Here is a 19,560-nt window from a genome sequence, read left to right as displayed (position 1 = left end):
TCAAACTCTTGCCATGCTGAGGACCACACACAATCACACAACCCACACCGACACGTGTGGGCACCCAAACACACACACGGCACACTTTACCACGGTCTAGTAAAAAAAATGTCTTCCCTATATTACATTACATTACTATATCCCAAGGACTCCCCCCTAATTCAATGAATGCCAATGCACCACATTCCCAACGATCACCCCACAGGATCTCTCTTTGAGCATTGCTTCAGTGGATTAGATCAATGCACTCCCAGTCCTTTCTCATGTAATACTCTGCTTTGCCATGTATCCAATGATTGCCACTCAATGAACATTCATATTCGGAGGGGTGAGACACATACGCCAAGGCAGAATCTACAAAGGGAACAGAATCCAATTACCTCAACCAGGGGGTAAGTATCTGGTTGTGGATCTGGAGCTCACACGGCCCAGGTAATTGGGGGGACACTGAGGCGTGCTACACCGGAACCTGAAGTAATTCCTCAACAATTGGATCCCACCTCTCACATCACTACCTCGGTGCTTTACATTTATTCAAGACCGCTGATGTCCATTAACACAGGCTTGGCTCTATCGTGGCTTTATCTAGCAGGCTCCCAGTCTACCTAGCCTCCCCAGAGATCCAGTGTCTCGTCTCATGGCCGTCTCGTCTCGCATTGATGATGTCGCCAGGTTGGTGGCTGAGACAGGCTTAGAGGAAGTATCGGTTTTACAGACAGGACGTGACACAAGTCGATACCTCCACAGGCATTCAGGGGACAAAAACACCCATTATGAGCAGAATCATAGGGTATTGCCATAGCAACAACACAGAAATCTAGACCTCATTTGCTAAAATAGACCAAATTAGTACCTTGTCCAAGGCACTGGTTTTATACACACTAATCCACAGTCCATCAGCGCTATTTTTCTTTTCTTATGTGGTGCTCATTGTGGCACTTAGCATCTGAGAGATGCAGCAGTCTGGAAATTTGGAAAACAGCAGCTGGGATTCCTGTCCCGTCAATTAATATTCATGCTCTAGAAAATCAGAGGTGATGAATTTAACACACCTGATCAAATCAATAATTTAGTGGGCAGAGAGAAAGAGAATAAAGAAGAAAACACAAGAATAGGCCTTCATTTTAACCTAGCCAGTCCTCAGAGTGCTGCAATTCCTCAAATATGAGAGCTTCGAGATCTCTTGCATCCCTATTTCTGGCAAAGATCCAAATTTGCCTGTGGTGGAACTCTTGCATGAAGTACCCTTCCTAGGGCAGCCGTCCTCTCCAGTCTCCACAGCTACTCAGAGTATGTGCCACACATTTAGGAAACCAGCCTTAACCAAATGAGAAAGGAAAAAGGGTTCCCCCAAATGACTTCCTGTTGAAAACAGAGAAGGAAAAACACTGAAGAGGGTCTCGAAGCCTCAATACCATTAGTTCAGCATGCCAGAGCCTGAGTGTCTGAGGGTGGGGGGATGGAATTCAATCCGACTCCACATCCAGATGAAGAGTAATGCGATCTGACTCAACACAGAGATTTATTTTGCCCACACAGGATCAGTGATTGGGGCCTCCCACCCACCCTTCCAGGAGTCATTAGAAGGCGTTGGTGCATGGATACATCACTACATCACAGGAGCTGGTGGTGAGAGACTGACGGGGCTGTAGCAAGGGGTGTTTGGAGTATTCCATCAGTATTACTGAGATAAATACTGGGTCTTATTAGGAGTATTCCATACTGTACGTGACAGGAGGGGGGTTGGATCGACTTGCAAAGCATTGACCCATTTGTCCCGGTCCCACTCTCAACTACATGGTAGATGGAGATTGCTACCAGCTCCATACCCAGTGAGTTCTACCCCCCATCAGCATCACCCTCTGTCAGAGGACAAAACAGATGGAGGATATGTTTCCCTCCCTTTCCCCCTTCTACCTCAAAATGCACACAAAACACACGCACGCACTCACACATCCATGCATACTAATGTCATTGTAGCTATCACAATACAAGTTCCTCTTATTAAACACGGGGGGCCCTTTCCTTGCTCTCGTCGGTTTTTCAAAAAGCACTTATGCAGATGGGAGACCCCTCTGGCTTGGTGAGAATGTCAATGATGCACCATAAGCATTCAAATGCATTCAGTAACTGGCAGTTATACAGCCACTAATGTCTAATGTAAAATTTTTCTGATGTTGGTGGTGCCCACATGCATTTCCAAGCAGCCATATAAGACACACACGCATCAATACACAAGTCAATTAAGCCCCAGTTACAGCTGATGCCACCATTGGGCCAGATGGTATGGGACATCCGCTGCAACAGCCAATCATAAATCACAGCACTTGGGGTGGGGGTGCCGCCAGAAAGGCTCTGTAAGACACTAACCTTGTCTAAGTATAGTTACATAAGATAAATCTCAGATTGATATGTCATTGGATAGGGCTGGGAATTGCCAGGGACCTCACGATACGATATTATCACGATACTTACATTGCCTTCAGAAAGTATTCACACCACTTGACTTTTTCCACATTTTGTTGTGTTACTCAAAGTGGAAGAAAGATTCTAACATTTGTAAATAATTAATCAAATAAAAACACTAATACATCGTGGTTAGATAAGTCTTCAACCCCCTGAGTCAATACATGTTAGAATCACCATTGGCAGTGATTACAGCCGTGAGTCTTTCTGGGTAAGTCTCTGAAAGCTTTCCACACCTGGATAGTGCATAGTTTTGCCCATTATTATTTTCAAAATTCTTCAACCTCTCAAATTAATTGTTGATCATTGCTAGACAACCATTTTCAGGTCTTGCCATAGATTTTCAAGCAGATTTAAGACAAAACTGTAACTTGGCCACTCAGGAACATTCACTGTCTTCTTGGTAAGCAACTCCAGTGTATATTTCGCCTTGTGTTTTAGGTTATTGTCCTGCTGAAAGGTGAATTCATCTCCCAGTGTCTGGTGGAAAGCAGACTGAACCAGGTTTTCCTCTAGGATTTAGCCTGTGCTTAGCTCCATTCCATTAATTTTTAATCCTGAAAAACTCCCCAGTCCTTAACGATTACAAGCATACCCATAACATGATGCAGCCACCACTATGCTTGAAAATATGGAGAGTGGTGTTGTATTGGATTTGCCCCAAACATAACACTTCATATTCAGGACAAAAAGTTAATTGCTTTGCCAAAGTTTTTGCAGTATTACTTTAGTGCCTTGTTGCAAACAGGATGCATGTTTTGGAATATTTTTTATTCTGTACAGGCTTCCTTCTTTTCACTCAGTCAATTAGGTTAGTATTGTGGAGTAACTGCAATGTTGTTGATCCATTCTCAGTTTTCTCCTATCACAGCCATTAAACTCTAACTATTTTAAAGTCACCATTGGCATCATCGTGAAATCCCTGAGCGGTTTTCTTCCTCTCCGGCAACTGAGTTAATAAGGACACCTGTATCTTTGTAGTGACTGGATTTATTGTTACACCATCCAAAGTGTAATTAATAACTTCACCATACTCAAAGATATTCCATGTCTGCTTCTTTTTTTTTTACCAATCTACCAATAGGGGCCCTTCTTTGCGAGGCATTGGAAAACCTCCCTGGTCTTTGTGGTTGAATCTGTGTTTGAAATTCACTGCTCGACTGAGGGACCTTACAGATAAGTGTATGTGTGGGGTACAGATATGACGTAGTCATAAGAAAATCATGTTAAACACTATTATTGCACACAGAGTGAGTCCATGCAACTTATTATGTGACTTGTTAAGCACATTTTTACTACTGAACTTATTTAGGCTTGCCATAACAAATGGGTTGAATACTTATTGACCCAAGACATTTCAGCTTTTCATTTTTAATTAATTTGTAAAAAATTCTAACACAATTCCACTTTGACATTATGGGGTATTTGTGTGTAGGCCACTGAGAAAAAAAAAATCAATTTAATCCATTTTAAATGTAGGCTTTTTCCACAAAATGTGGAAAAAGTCAAGGGGTGTGAATATGACTTCCTCTGAGCTCAAGTCAAAGGTACAGACATTTAGCAGAGATCTGAAAGGGAGATTGGGAGGAAAGAGAGGTTTGGTCACTCACCCTTTTCTGGTCTTCCAGGCCGTGCATCACAGGTTTCCTCCTCTGGTGCTGCTGTGGGGATGCCTCTGCTCCTGATTCCATTTTCTCTTCTTTCTACAATATCCAACAGTCCCTTCTTTGTTAAAAAATATCCTATGAAATATCCTCTCCAAGAAACAAAGAGAAAAGCTTATTCCAAAGTCCTTCAAACCCCGCACTCTTTCAACCAAAATCACTATTGGTCCAACAACTTTGTGGGAGATAAAAAAACACCCAACAAGCTATCTCATGGGGGTATGTCCTGGGTGGAGCTAGCTCAGTCAGTTATGTCGTCACTCCATGGCTCTCGGCTGCAGTTTTTAGCCCACTGAGGCTGACCCAGACTGGGCATCAGGGGATAGGCAGGGGCCCTAAGATCCGGATTTCCAGAACCATGGTGGCCCTCTCTCCTCAAGCCTTCACCCAGAGCGAAAACCTCTAATCTTCTCCCTGGATATGATCATGGCTCCCTATTCCCACAGGGCCAACATTCCTCCATTGTAAAATCACTGGAAGGGATCCAGTTTCGAACCCCACAATTTGTAAAAAATAAAATAAAAAAAGAGAATAGGAGAAACCTGCTGTTTCAAATTCACAGGCCCCTGAAGAGTCTGGTATCCTGATTGTGAGCAGGTGCGTGTGTGTGTTTTAGAAAAAGAAAACAGAGTTAAATTGAAGACACTTGCAGAGGTTACAGTGTCAAGAGGGGGTGAATTTTGGAGGCCAAGGCATCTCAAGAGCCCTGTAAAGTCTGCTGGATTAACCTGTGATATAGTCACCAAACTATTCCCTTTGCACAACTGGATGGGTCAAAAAACAAAAGTTTAACCAGGCTGCCAATTAGACAACAGCATGGAACAATATTCTACAGCAGGGATGGGACTGTCCCCTTATATTTAGGAACTCAGTCGGGGTCTCAGAATAGTAGAATACACAATGTGCCATTTCGAAATGAGGTTATTTTTATGTCCGTCACTGACAGTCACTCAATTAGCACGTAAGCAAAAAAATGTATTGGTAAATTAGTCTAGCCAGCTATATAAACATGTAGTAATCATGGTTGAATTGGCTAAATTAGTAGAAATGCATGAGATTTGTTATAAAATTGCAAAATCTTCTCTCAGCCCCATGGCAAAATGTGTAGAATTGCAGAAAACTTGCTTTAAATTGCAGGAAATTAACTATAAAAATTCAAACATTTTCTCTCTGCATGTGTGGGTATGGATGGGGGTACACAGACCCGCGAGCCACTGTGGACACGCCTGATAAATTCAGATGTTTTTGTGGCCCCCACCTCATCAAAGTTGCCCATCCCTGTTCTACAGGGATTATGTTACTTGCAAATGTATAGGCTACATGCAATAAATTACTGATGAAAGTTGTAATTCATCTTGAAGAATACACAATAATCTCAGACAATAAAGTGTCAATGATATGAATACTATACTTATACTACATTGGATGTAACTGCATAAATTGCTGACAAGAAATCAAATAAGGTTGGTAGGCTACTAACTGAGGTCTAGGCTGGCTACCTCAGAATGTTATAGAAAATTAAAAAACATAATGCATGACTTTTCAGAATTTCAGGATGAAATGGCAGGTTCTCGGGCTCGAGCTTCATGAAAACCAACAGCGAGAGTTTTATTGGGCAGGTACATAGTGCGTAGCATGAGCCGAATGCAATAGTTATATAGTGTATTAAACTAACGATTGTAGCTAAATCAGTTATGCAAAGCAAGCCCTCAACAATTTCTGCTCATACATTTCCAAATAATAAACACAAAACATGCTAGAAGAAGCATATGGATGACGGTATATCACCCTGCAGAAATCCTGCTAAGGCAGGTGCAGCATTTCCTTTGCTCTGATATGGGGTTTGTTGAAATAGACGTAACCTTACTTAAAATCATAAAAAATATAGTGAATTTAAGTAAAAGGTGAGAAGTAGCTACTCACCCAACACAGCAGCAGCGAATGTAATGTTTCCCTTCAAGGACGAAATGCTCCCTTCGCTACCCTCCCTTCTTTCCCATTCCTTCTTGAACAGCCAGTGCACGCTTCACTTTGCTCGGCAAGGTCCCACTCACTCTTCAATCGATTACATTACGTCACTGGCCCGCCCGCACAGCGTTTTCTCCACAAGCTCCCCTGCGCCATCTGTTTCCATGGATACTTACAGAGAATGATTTTGGTGCCATCTAGCGACATCGCATCGAATGTCTCATGCCTATAGCAAATCTGTGCAAATTGTATCTTGTGCAAATTGTATCTCCCAGTCTCCCTCTCTTGAGTCAACGCACAAAATAAAACACCAATCCCAATTAATTGTTCAAAATTACATTGTTGCAATAAGTTTTTAGTATTTTATGGAGATATATGTATTACATACTTTTTACATCTATTTCATTCATTATTATCTCCAACGAATTGAAACAGCATGTTACCCGTCTGCTAGTCTGCATGCATTTCATGTTTGCATGATATGATAACAGTTTACAGAATGGCTACACCGATATGGTACTAGAAACTGTGGTACTATTATATAAGTCTACTGTGGGTCCTTTATATCAGAGGAGGTTGGTGGGAGCAGCTATAGAAGGAAGGGCCCATTGTAATGGCTGGAATGGAATTATGGAACGGAGTCAAACATGTTGTTTCAATATGTCTGAGGTGTTTGACTCAGTTCTATAACTCCATTCCTGCCATTACAATGAGCCCGTCCTGCTATAGTGCATCCCACCAGCCACCTCTGATGTATATTAGTTTTTTCTTCTTCGCCAAAATGTGTGGAAAATAAACAATGGAAAGCTGTTGAAAAAGACGTAGCCTAATTTAATGGTTGCCAAATGATGCAAATGTTGCCTAAACTTAATTGAGTTTATCCCAAGTTTCTGGCAAGATATCCGTGCAGCGTTTAATGTAAACTCGTAGGATCAAGCACTCCGCCTGTAAGTAGTTTCACCGCCGTGGTTGGCTCTATCCGGTGGGGGAAGTGCAAGGTCGGGGCGGGGGGTTGGTTGAGCATGCTATATGCGTAAAACTAGGCGGGACCTCAAATAAACCTATTTTACTCACTTGGGGAATGACTACATGGCTCTCCTTTTAAACCTTTAGTGTGAATTAGCTGATCGTCTGGTTCCGAAATTGCGTGGGTACATTGACAACATTTCTAAATTTTTCCAGATAATAGGATTGTTTTGTCAGCCAATAGCAAAGCACACTTTTATCACCGATGGCTTTAGCTGCTTGACTTCGCAAGGGGGTGCAAAGAAGAATTTGAGAGGGGCACAAATGTAATCTGTGGGTAAGTAACTACATATAGTTGTATTCTTAATTTATCTTAATGGGACTGTGCTTGTCAGTCAGATCTTATTCACCATCTTTAGCTAGCTAGCTACTGTACTTTACACAATTTGTTGGAGTCTAGTGAGCATAGAGTTAACCCGCGCCTTACTGTACGTGGCTAGCTGGTCAGCTAGCTATTGCGATCCAAATTGCATGGGATCTCATGTAAATAAAGGTGCATTTGTAGTTTCTAACATTATATTTAATACACCTCTTATGAAGTATTAAGGCGCTTATTTGTGACTTGTAGCTAGCAAAAAACAGTTGTTTTTGGAAGACATAACTATAGCTAGCGAGCCATCTTATTAGAAACGGGTGTAGTGGTGACATTAACCCGCGCGCGCAACAGTTCATTAGCTGGCTAACAAACTAATTGGAAAGCGATACAATTTGTTCTGCCAGCCTTTATTAACGTGTAACAATTTTTTTTTACACTAATTAATTAATGCTGACTTGCTTTCGTGCACTATAAGCTATGTAAAGCAGCACAAGTCATCCATGTGTGTCACATTTCAATGTTCCGGGTTGTGTCATTGGACTATGTCTGGACATTCCGCGCCAAGATTTTAAAAAAGATTTGCTTGCGCGGGACCGTCCGAATTTCCTTGAGGTCATCTCCCGCTTTATTCTTACTGGTTACTTTCCGCAAATAGGCGTGTCGTTGAAGCCGTTTTGCTTGATCATTCGATAGAGTGCATGTCAGTTACCGCCAAGCGTCAACTGTGATATTTTGATTAGATTCGATTTTTAACATTCATCTAGGTAATCAACCAAGAGGCACGGTATTATTTGGTAAATGTGATTGAATTAGAAGCAAGGCTGCTAGCTATATCATTAGTATGTTAACACCGAACAAATATAATGCAGTTAAGAAAAGGTAACTAACTAAGCCTATAACATTTTGTGAAACGTGGATTAAATGAATCAAATACATTGATCAGCTTGCTAACGTTAACTGTTATTGTTCTAGCTAGACATTGCTTTTTTGTTAGCTAATATCAGTCTTACATCCTGTGTTTGATTGAAATGCAGGTGGAAAATGTCGAGCACTTTACCCGAGTCCCAGAATCTGAGACATAAAACACAAACCACCACCTCTAACCACAAGGTTAGTCATAGCTGGCTACATGTTTCTGTTATTTAAAAAAAATAATCCAGGTTACTATCTTAGTTTTTATATAGTAGTTCATATGCTGTAAAGCAGATTCTGTTTAGGGTATGTTCAAGGGCATATGACTGATCGTTACATAACTAACTCTAACCATGACATCCAGTGATCCTTAAATCATCATTGCTATTTACTTTGTCCAACAGGGTAATGTCTTTGCAGAGCCACAAGCACTGACAAAAACACCAAGGAAAGCATCTACCCAAGGCACTGTGCTAACAGAGATTCAATCCAACATGGGACCCCTTACGACCCCAACTAAAGGAAGGGAGACTGGGACTGGTGAGCCTTGGACCCCAACTTCCAATTTGAAAATGCTGATCAGCGCTGCCAGCCCTGAGATCAGGAACAGAGAGAAAGAGCTGTGTATGGACCCTGAGGGAGGGGATGCCATGGTAAAATAATACACACTCACTTACACACACGCATATGAATGAGTCTGCAGCTAATACCTTAGAAATGTATTGATTGCCTGTTTGGTATTTTTCCTTTTCACACGTAGGACTCTGAACTTGGAGAGGAAGGGGAGAAACAGATCAGCAGAAAAGAGAAGAGTCTGGGTTTGCTCTGTCACAAGTTCCTGGCCCGCTACCCAGATTACCCCAACCCTGCCCTCAACAACGACATCAGTCTGGATGATGTTGCCACAGAGCTTAGTATGTCCTGTTTTACTCTCTCTCCACTCTCTTTATTCCCATCTCAGAATAGTCAAGCTATATTACCCTTAAATTTTCTAATTTAGTTTTAAAGAATGCAATACATTCAGCATGTATTCCCTAAGCTTAGGCCTATATGTTGGTGATGTAAATAAGCAGTTAAAAACTATAGACAGACAGTATACAAACAAGACCACTTTACTCCTGTTCATTCAACTCACATTCTCTCTTCTCTGTTCGAACAGACGTGGAGCGCAGGCGCATCTATGACATCATGAACGTGCTAGAGAGCCTGCACATGGTCAGCCGACTGGCCAAGAATCGCTACACGTGGCACGGGCGTGCTAACCTGCCACAGACCCTGGCCAGGTTGCGGCAGGTGGGCGAGGAGCACCGCTACGGGCAACAGATGCAGCAGATCCGCCAGCGCAGCCTGGAAAAGGAGTTTGACTCGGACGGCGAGGAGAAGGAGAACGAGGAGGTGGAGGGAGGAGGAGAACAGGGCCAGAAGGAGATGTTCTTTGTGGAGCTTCCTGGGGTGGAGTTTAAAGCAGGTGAGAGGCCAGGATTAACCTAATTTGATTAAGAGATATTAATACAATCGTTTGTAATATGTAGCATGCAATTGATTGAGTCTGTACTGCAAGGCTTTTGTAGAAAAAAAGTTTTCCCTGTAGATATTTCTTGTTTTAGTGGGCTGAACCGAGTGACCATGGTCTTGGCTATGTAATAACCATGCTATTATTCCCCTGTGTTCTCTCCAGCCTCAGTGAACAGCAGGAAGGACAAGTCTCTGAGGGTAATGAGCCAGAAGTTTGTCATGTTGTTCCTGGTGTCCACACCTCGGGTGGTCAGTTTGGAGGTGGCTGCCAGGATCCTCATTGGAGAGGACCAGGTAGCTGATCAGGACAAGAGCAAGTTCAAGAGTGAGTGTTGAGCCCATAAGGGCAAAACCGTCCTTCATGCCTCTGGCACAGCCTGTGGAAGTCTGTGTATAACAGAATTACTAACTAGTAAATGTGTTCTCTCAGCACATTTCTAGCTAGGATACACAAGATTTATCATAAAAGTGTTGTTGGTGCAATAAGTAAGATTCTGCACACTGAGATGCTCCCCCATGTGTGTTAAGACCTTTATCTGGTGATGATGAGTCTAATGTTTGAGTCTGTGTGTTTGCAGCTAAGGTCCGCAGGCTGTATGATATAGCCAACGTGCTGCGGAGCCTGAAGCTGATAGAGAAGGTCCATGTGACAGAGGAGAGAGGGAGGAAGCCAGCCTTCGAGTGGACCGGCCCTGAGGACTTCCCCAATGTGAAGGGTAGGTACTCATCAGAACACACTGTCTTCCAAATAATACTTCACTTGAAGGGGTTGCCATACATAATAACACTATCACTTTCCTCGATTTCTACATGATATAGAGGTACTCTGTGCCATTGAAGCTATGCTGAACCTTTTCTATACAAGTTAGTGGTTTATATGGACTTTGTAAGTCAGTCGCTATGTTACCATTTAACCTGTAATGGTGTCCAACCTGCCTCTCCCAGTTCACCAGATTAAGTATTGTCTTCTTGTGTTTCAAACATAGAGACCACCACCACAGCCACTGCCAAGAGGACACTTGAGTCTCGTGCCTCCGTAGACAACTGTGCCAAAAATCTCTTCTCCTCTCCGGGGAGCAAACGCAGCTTCACCCGCCACCCCTCCCTCATTAAACTGGCCAAGAGCATCCAGGAAGACCGGCGCAAGATCAACTCAGCTCCCACCAGCCCTGTCAAGAGTAAGTCCTGGGAGATATCTAGACATTAGAGTCGGGGAGATGGAGTATTCAGATGTTTTTCCTGAGAGTTGGTGTCTAAATTAGCTTCTGTTTTTCTTTTCAGATGATTCTTCGGCCAGCGAGTTCTTTCCCACCAAAATGGCCCAACTAGCGGCCATCTGTAAGATCCAGCTTGACCAGCAATCAAACAAGTAAGTGCTGCCTGATTCTCATTGCGGTATCGTATCTTTTAGTCTTCTAAATAAACCAGAAATGTGCTACATTTCCTTGTTAACATCAACTCAGACTGTCAGATGTTACAATGAGTCTTGCCTCGTTCCAGGGTTGTTGACAGGACGTCTAAGCTTGCCGTTAATGTGACTGAGGCAGTGCCAGCTCATCAACAGAAAGCTGCTAAAAAGCCAGGAGCTCCCCAGCCGCCAGTATTAACATCCACAGAATCCCGTGCCAGCACTGTCCACCTCACCCCACAGGCACAGTTCACCCCCCAGCCTACTGGGGCAATGTCCTTCCACCCTGCCCAGTGTTCACCCCTCATCCCTGTGCTGCTGCCCCAACACCAGGGAGGCGGACCCTACGCCATCTACATGCACCCCTCTTCCTTCAGGCCACACCCCCTAACCAGGCCTCAGCCAACCAGTCTCGCCGTGCGCTCCATGACCTTCGAGGATCAGATGGGGCGGAGCCCAAGTGATGTCACAGTGCAAGGCAATTCGCCTGCTACAAACAAGCTGCCAACCAGCAGCCCCTCAGCACTAAAACGTGTGTGTTCAGAGAGACCCTCCGAGGGAAGCCCCTCCAAGGCCAAGAGGATTGACCCCAGCACCAGGGTAAGACCTGTTCTTTACACGCTACCTCTGCCTCTACGCAGCTCAGTTGTACCTACTTTGACCAGAATGTGAGGTGACACTAGTAGAGAACTTTGACAATGTCATACAAATAAAGAAGCCTGATACATAGTTATAGCAACAGTCATACGAAGCTAACCCACCTGTCTTTCTCTCCTCTCCTCTCCTCTCCTCCAGGACACGTCTCCTAAGCTGTGTGAGATCCTCCAGGCGCGTCTGAAGGCGCGTCGCGGGGGTCTCCTCTCCAACCGTCCCTCGCCCCGAGCCCTCCACTTGGACCCCGAGTTCGTCAACACCCCTGGGAGCTCAGCGGCCGCCGCAGCCAATCAGACACTGGAGCAGAACCTGGAGACCTTCCTGGAGAAGGAGGAGAAGGTTGCAACCTCAGACAGCGAGGCAGGGCTCACGCCAGTCAGAGCTGTTCCACTGACCCCCCAACACCTACACACAGAGGTAAACACACAACACACACAAGACATATACACAAGGTGAAACAACACACACATAGCTAAAATACCAATACTGGTAATAACAGAAAACACTTGACTTTTGATGCTATGTGTGTATAGTATCTTTGGATGATGTGCATCTTTCCCTTTCGAGAAGATTCAATACGTATCTAGATACATGGGCTCCAATACGATACAGGAACAATTTGTTTTAGTTTGAAACGATTCTCTGCGGTTCGGTTTGATTAGAGAACGAATCGATTCGATGCACAAACATTTGTTGCATAAACACATTCATATCACATTTTTTATTTGTCACCTGCGCCGAAAACAACAGGTGAAGTCTTTACATTTACATTTTAGTCATTTAGCAGACGCTCTTATTCAGAGCGACGTAGTTAGTGAGTGCATACATGCTTGCTTACGAGCCCTTCCCAGCGATGCAAAGTTTACAAAATGATAACACAAGAGGAATAAAATACACAAGAATGGAGTACCGGTACCAGATCAAAGTGCAGGGGTACGAGGTAATTGAGGTAGATATGTACATGAAGGCAGGGTAAAGTGACAGGCATCAAGATAGATAATAATAAGAGTAAAATAAGAACAGAGTAGCAGCAGAATATAATGTGTACGTGTTTGTGTTGTCGGGATGAGTGTGTGTTATGTATGTGTGCGCGTATGTAATGTACAGTATGTGAATGTGTGTGGGATTTGTGTGAGAGTGTATATAGGCTAGTGTGTATGTATAGTCTTGTGAGTGTGCATAAAGTCAGTGCAAGATAGGGTCTGTGCAGATAGATCGGGTGACCATTTAATTGACTATTTAGCAGTCTTATGGCTATTTAGTAGTCTTATGGCTTGGGGGTAGAAGCTGTCTCGGAGCCTGTCGGTCCGTGAGCCAATGCTCCGTTACCGTTTGCCAGACGGTAGCAGAGTGAACAGTCTATGGCTTGGGTGGCTGTAGTCTTTGGCAATTTTTCGGGACTTCCTCTGACACCGCCTTATATAGAGGTCCTGGATGGCAGGGAGCTCGGCCCCAGCCTGGGAAGTCTAAATTAAAATCTGTTGCTGATGGAGCTCATGAGCTGGATCTGTCTGAGATTACTTCTGAGTGTGTGTGTGTGTAAATGATATGTCTCTGGTGGATGTACTATGTAGGCACCTTAGCTGAGCCATAAGGGAGACTAGGCATCTACCACCCCAGTACCACTATCAGATTGGGGGGGGGGGCAAGCCTATGTTTTTTGTCCCCTCACTTTGGGTCTGAAATTACCATCACCCACTAATTAACTTTTTTAACTAATGTATCAAATGAGCTATGACATAGCCAATGAATATATTTCACCCCCATCTCAAAATCGGAATGGTTTCGACCGGGTGGACATTTTTACGGAGTGATCTTCTCTCGCTTCGGCCGTGCAGTGCGCCTCGCAAAAGTGATTGCTGTCCTCGTTATGAAATTAGCAACCTTACCCTGTATATAAAATAAAATGTCCATATACACTGAGTATACAAAACATTAAGGACTCCTACTCTTTCCATGACATAGACTGATCAGGTGAAAGCTATGATCCCTTATTGATGTCACTTGTTAAATCCACTTCAATCAGTTTAGATGAACCGGAGGAGACCGGTTAAAGAAGGATTTTTAAGCCTTGAGACATGGATTGTGTATGTGTGCCACTCAGAGGGTGAATGGGCAAGACAAAATATTTAAGTGCCTTTGAACGGGCTATGGTAGTAGATGCCAGGCGCACCAGTTTGTGTGAAGAACTGCAACGCTGCTGGGTTTTTCAAGCTCAACAGTTTCCTGTGTGTATCAAGAATGGTCCACCACCCAAAGGACATCCAGCCAACTTGACACAACTGTGGGATGCATTGGAGTCAACACGGGCCAGCATCCCTGTGTAACGCTTTCAACATCTTGTTGAAAGTCCATGCCCCGACTAATTGAGGCTGTTTTGAGGGGGGTTGCAACTCTATTAGGAAGGTGTTCCTAATGTTTGACATACTGATTGGTTAAAGCAAAACTATTGCTGATGGTGAACCTGAATAATCCAAATAAAATCTATTGTAAACCCCGTTCAGCAGGTATGGCCAGATGAGACTTGTCTCTGGTAGCTTACTTTTAATTCCGGTAAAACACAATTTTCAACAGCGCATAGATAACAATAACCTAGCAAATCACATAGGGTGTCACAATCTTAATATCACGCAAGCCATTTTAGCATTTGAATGCTGAAGGTGCCACACAGATTTGCAAGACCAACTCGCGTTGGTCAGCACGTGAAGCTGGGCACAGTGCGCAGTTTGACTAGGCTACTGATATTGCCTGGAGTTGTTCGGCATGCAAAATTACTTGTAGATCAATGACTGTCAACATAGTTACATGCAGTTCGACACAAGATAAGAGGTATTTTCGGAAGGTAGAAAGAATGTATTAAGAGGCCAAAAAAATTATGAATCAGTGATTCGTAACGTTTGAATCGATTTTCTGACCGATGCATGCTACATTTGGATCGGTTTGGGGTCTGCGGACCGACGCACTTGTATCTTAAACATTTGAATCTGGGACTGATGCATATCGGTGAATCGTTACATCCATAATGCTGTGTTAATGACTATTTTCTCTCACTCTCTCTCTCACTCTGTTCCAGACTCTGATCCCCACTGGCTACCTGATCCCTATCTCCCAGCAGTCCCTCTTCAGCTACAAAGACCTCCACAACACAGAGAGCAGCAAAGCCTCCACACCCACCTACAACATCTACCACACACCCACTGCAGGTATGCAAACCTTCGTTTTTATATATTTATTTATATATATATATATATATTATTTATGATTTTCAGTTTCATAAACAGACAGATAATGACAGCAAACAATACATTGAGAATACCCCCCAACTGGAGACAGAAAAAACTGAACACAACATTGCTCTTAAGGAATTGGCACCTTGCTTCATTTATATTTGACATACTGTACAGTATAAGGATTACGCTCGGCACAAAAAATAATTACTGTGAATCAGGGTGGGTTGCAGGTTGTATGTTGTGTTGCCCATCACAACGTGAAAGATACGCTATAAAGGGCTGCCATACGAATGTATTAGATCTGCCAGAGATCATGTCGAATCCTTTCTGTATGTAGCAAACTGGTGACTTCAGCTAACCAGGTTTTAGAAACAGGTACGTTCTCCTTATTCCAAAAGCTTAACATGTTTATTTTTGCAATAACCATGCCATATTGTACAGTCTTCTGTTCCCAGTGGGTTGAAGTCGTTAGGTGCTGTTACCTGCCTAAAACAGCAGTGTCCGGGGCTGGTATGAGGTTACAGCTGTATACTTCTGAGAAACACTTACAAATATCCTGCCAGAATGTGTGCAGTTTGGGGCATGACCAGAAGAGGTGACCCAGGGTACCCTCAGCAGATTTGCACTTGGGGCATATCGGAGAGACCGAGGGGTAGAACAAGTGTAATTTGGTACAGGAATAGTGTAGTCTGTGAATCACTTTGTATTGAATAAGTTGGTGTCGGAAGTTTGTGAATATCTCAAAGGCAATCGGCCCAACTGTCATCAGTAATCTCCATACCAAGGTCTTCCTCCCAGGTCTCCTTCAAATGTTGTGTGGATACAGAGTGATATGCTGTAAATACTCTTGGAGTCAGGGGCGAGGTTCATGAAAATATACAGTACGCGGGCAGGAGTAATTGCCTCAATGTGGTATATTTAAGCGAACGTAATTTCTTATCTGAAGATATCGAAAGAAGTTAGATGCGGGGAGATCGTACACTTCCCTCAACTGTGCAAATGTGGCAAAAGTATTATTGATGTAGAGGTCTGCGATAGTAGTAATGCCTTTTCTCTTCCAGAATAGAAAAGTATTGTCAGTTAGTGGGGGGGGCATGGTTATGGCAAATAGGAGTACATGCCAAGGTCTCCGGAAGACCGAATGCTTTCCTTATTTGAAACCAAATTTGTAATGATTTTTTTTGCATAAAGTTATTGCCAGTAATACCTGTAGGGGATTTAGTTGATGAAAAGAGAAGTGCTGGAAGAGAAGTGTTGTGTATATCTTGTTCAATAGCGAGCCATGAAGGGGTGGAAGGATCTACCACGCCAGGGTATGCATCCTGTCAATAAACCAGTGCTCTAGCATTTGCTGCCCAATAATAATGCTGAAAATGTGGCAGACTCAGGCCTTCTAATTCTTTGGGCTTGATTATATGTTTTTTAGAGATACGGTGTACTTTGTATCACCACACAAAAGGCAAGATAATAGAATCCAAGGATTTGAAAGAAGCTTTAGTTAAAAATATAGGCAGATTCTGAAAGCGATAAAGGAATCTGGGGAGTGTAACCATTTTAATAGCATTAACACGGCCTATCATAGATAGAGGCAACACTCTCCAAATGTCAATGTTGCGCTTCAACTTCTCTATCATGGCGAGGTAGTTCAATTTATAAATCAATTTAGTGTCCTTGGGGATGACAACACCTAAATCTTTAATTTTGTCTCTTGTGATTTTAAAAGGTATATGTTTAAGGAACTCTGGGTTTAAGTCGGCTTTAAGAGGCATGAATTCACTTTTATCCCAGTTAATGGTGTACCCAGAGAGTTCTCCACATGATTCGATGAGCTCCAACAGCGGTGGAAGTGACTCTTCGGGGCGTGAGACAAACAAGATGATGTCATCCGCATAGAGCGAGATGCGGTGATCAACCTTGCCCATGTTTAGCGGAGCAATGTCAGGATGGCTGCTGATGCTAATAGCTAGGGGTTCCATAGTAATGGCGAATAGCAACAGACTCAAGGGGCACCCCTGGTGGCAGGAACGTTGAAGTGAAAACGGAGGTGATTTATTGTAATTAGTGAGAACTGAAGCCGTCGGGCACGTATATAGTATTTCAAGGTATACACACCTTTAACATTTATTCACAGTCGGTACACACACTAACGCAAATTTGTCTTTTAGTTAATTTTTTTGTGAGGACCTTGAGTACAGCATACGGTATCAGATGACTTAAACTCAATTAAAATAGGAAATCTGTATCTTATGACAAATTAACATGTCTTCCTTCTCTCCTTCCCAGGCTCTAGACCTCCCCCGATCCAGGAGTTCACCCCCACCAGCCTCCCCCTCCACAGGCCTCCCCCCGCCTCGCCCTTCTCTGCCCAGGGGCACCGCTTCCACAGCCCCAGCCCTGCCATCCTCAACTTCACCCTGCAGAACCTGGGCCTCATCCCTGGGCCTGGCACTGCCCACACCCCGGAGCACCCCAGCTCCATGCCCAGCCCCCTGCCTCCCCACCTGGGCCTGCATCAGAGGGGCGGCATGGTCTTCGTTAAGCCCATGTCCCCCGTGCCAGTCCAACATCAGATGACCGGCCCAGGCGGGCAACCACTCACGCTAATCAGCCTACAGCAGGTGAGATACATGCTTGCATACATACATCCACACAAACACTGTTACACACACACAAACACTGGGTCGCACATACAGCATACATACACACACAGCCAATAAGCTTAACACACACACACACACAAACAGTCAAAGTCAAACCCCTCTCTAATTGCTAATGGTATGCTGCTGGTTCAGTGCTTGGGTAAATAGCCTCACTGTTGATATAAATGAGGTGTGATGTTGATTGTAAACATCTGCGAACTAACTTCTCTGTCGTCGTCTTTCTCTCCTCCTCTTCAGATGACCACGCCCAAAGGGACGGCCCTCCCCCAGCACAGTTTCTTCCACACCCCTGTCTCCCTCTCCCCGCTGGCTACCGTGGTAACCACCAGCCACGGACACACGGCGCCGGCGGGCGCTAAAACCGTTTACATCCCTCAGAGGAAGCTGGAGGTCACCACTGAGGACACCTAAAGACTATTTTGCAACACAACCTCTGTGTGTCAACCAGCCCTTCAATGTGTGTGTGTGTCTGTGCATGTCTGCATGGTTTTCTAGGGTCTGACTGTTGTATTTTTAAGGCGTACTGTAGGTTGAGTGATTTTGTGTTTTAGGGTATGTGATGTCTCCAAATGATTTCATCTTAAAACTGGTCCATGGGTTATTCCAGCGTTTCCCAAATTCGGCCCTCAGGACCCCAGGGGGTGCAAGTTTTGTTTTTTGCACTACACAGCTGATTCCAATTATCGAAGCTTGATGATTAGTTGATTATTTGAATCAGCTGTGTAGTGTTAGGGCAAAAACCCCTTGGGGTCCCCAGGACCGTGGTTTATTCCATTTCTACAGGGGAAGACAAAGTATGTGAACGTGGTGTGGAAACTCCATACAGAAACAGCTGCGTGTCACTGTCATCACAGCTAGCTCCAAATATAACTCTGATGGAGAGACCAGCCATGGTAAATACTCTTAACCCTGGGGCTTTTAGACACAATATGCCGGATATTACTATGTAATACTATAATACTACAGCATACTTTTGATACTGGTTTATGTATGGAAATATGATTAGGGATCACCAGTAGGTATTCAAAACTGGTGATGGGTGCTTTCTCTGTCTAAATACTAAATAGTGAAACAGTCTGTCTTATTTAGGTTTTGAAGGGTTGTTTGCCAAAATGTAATATGCTGGCTGAGTATTTCAACATTTCCCAAAGAGAAGTTGTATTGAAGTCCCATTACATCATCAACGTGCCATAGAGAAGAACAACAACAACTTAACCTCAGTTCACCGGGATGACATTAATATGTGACAGCGGGACTTTAATGACTGAAAGAGAAACATTTGATTGTAGATGAACTGTTATTGTATGTGTAAAATTGTTAAGATTACAATTTTGCACATTGTACATGTTAACTGTTACCCTTAAAAAGCTGAATTGTATGTGATTCAAATGTAAGGGGTGAATGTATGTGATGGATTCCTACCTTAGTCTAATCAGGTAATTGAAATTGGATCTTAATGTATAGGGAATGGACATTAAGCATTACATTCAGCTCAGATGTCCTTGTATATAAAATGGTAAATAAACTATAAATATTGTTAAACCGGTGTCTGTCCTGTTCATGTATGCTTTTCTGTCTCCCACGGTTGATGAATACATGGTCGATGATATGTTGGTGTCCTTTAGCATTAGTCGAGTAGAGTATGAATATGATAAAGGTGGTTTCATATCCAACAGTAAATACAGTACATGCCTTCAATTCCAACCAATTAAAAACACAAACCCGTCTAGATCTATTTAAT

General features: G+C 43.5%; 1 protein-coding gene across 3 annotated transcripts; it reads left to right on the top strand.

Annotated features, from left to right (window-relative positions):
* The first annotated feature begins 7,148 nt into the window (after positions 1–7,148).
* Positions 7,149–19,361, top strand: LOC121573285 (transcription factor E2F8). Of its 3 annotated transcripts, none has more exons than XM_041885138.2 (14): positions 7,149–7,401; positions 8,475–8,550; positions 8,757–9,005; positions 9,113–9,266; positions 9,512–9,820; positions 10,031–10,192; positions 10,446–10,583; positions 10,854–11,045; positions 11,149–11,236; positions 11,368–11,875; positions 12,071–12,346; positions 15,003–15,132; positions 17,443–17,777; positions 18,057–19,361. In XM_041885138.2, exons 2-14 carry the CDS (start codon positions 8,482–8,484, stop codon positions 18,228–18,230), a joined length of 2,784 nt encoding a protein of 927 aa, XP_041741072.1. In that variant the 5' UTR covers positions 7,149–7,401; positions 8,475–8,481; the 3' UTR covers positions 18,231–19,361. The 3 variants fall into 3 exon arrangements, with proteins under 3 accessions (XP_041741072.1, XP_041741073.1, XP_041741071.1); XM_041885137.1 differs by lacking the exon at positions 7,149–7,401 and adding an exon at positions 8,215–8,319; XM_041885139.2 differs by lacking the exon at positions 8,475–8,550.
* The last annotated feature ends 199 nt before the right edge of the window (positions 19,362–19,560 follow it).

This window comes from Coregonus clupeaformis, unplaced genomic scaffold (assembly GCF_020615455.1).
Source record: "Coregonus clupeaformis isolate EN_2021a unplaced genomic scaffold, ASM2061545v1 scaf0091, whole genome shotgun sequence".
Classification (NCBI taxonomy): Eukaryota; Metazoa; Chordata; class Actinopteri; order Salmoniformes; family Salmonidae; genus Coregonus; species Coregonus clupeaformis.
This window is presented reverse-complemented; position numbering and strand designations above follow the sequence as displayed.

Excerpts from the sequence above, each read along its gene's own strand:
- LOC121573285 (XM_041885137.1), top strand. The coding sequence starts at position 8,282 with ATGTTAACACCGAACAAATATAATGCAGTTAAGAAAAG. Across the intron at positions 10,584-10,853 it reads GGACTTCCCCAATGTGAAGG|AGACCACCACCACAGCCACT; the intron begins GTAGGTACTCAT and ends TTTCAAACATAG. Across the intron at positions 15,133-17,442 it reads CTACCACACACCCACTGCAG|GCTCTAGACCTCCCCCGATC; the intron begins GTATGCAAACCT and ends TCTCCTTCCCAG.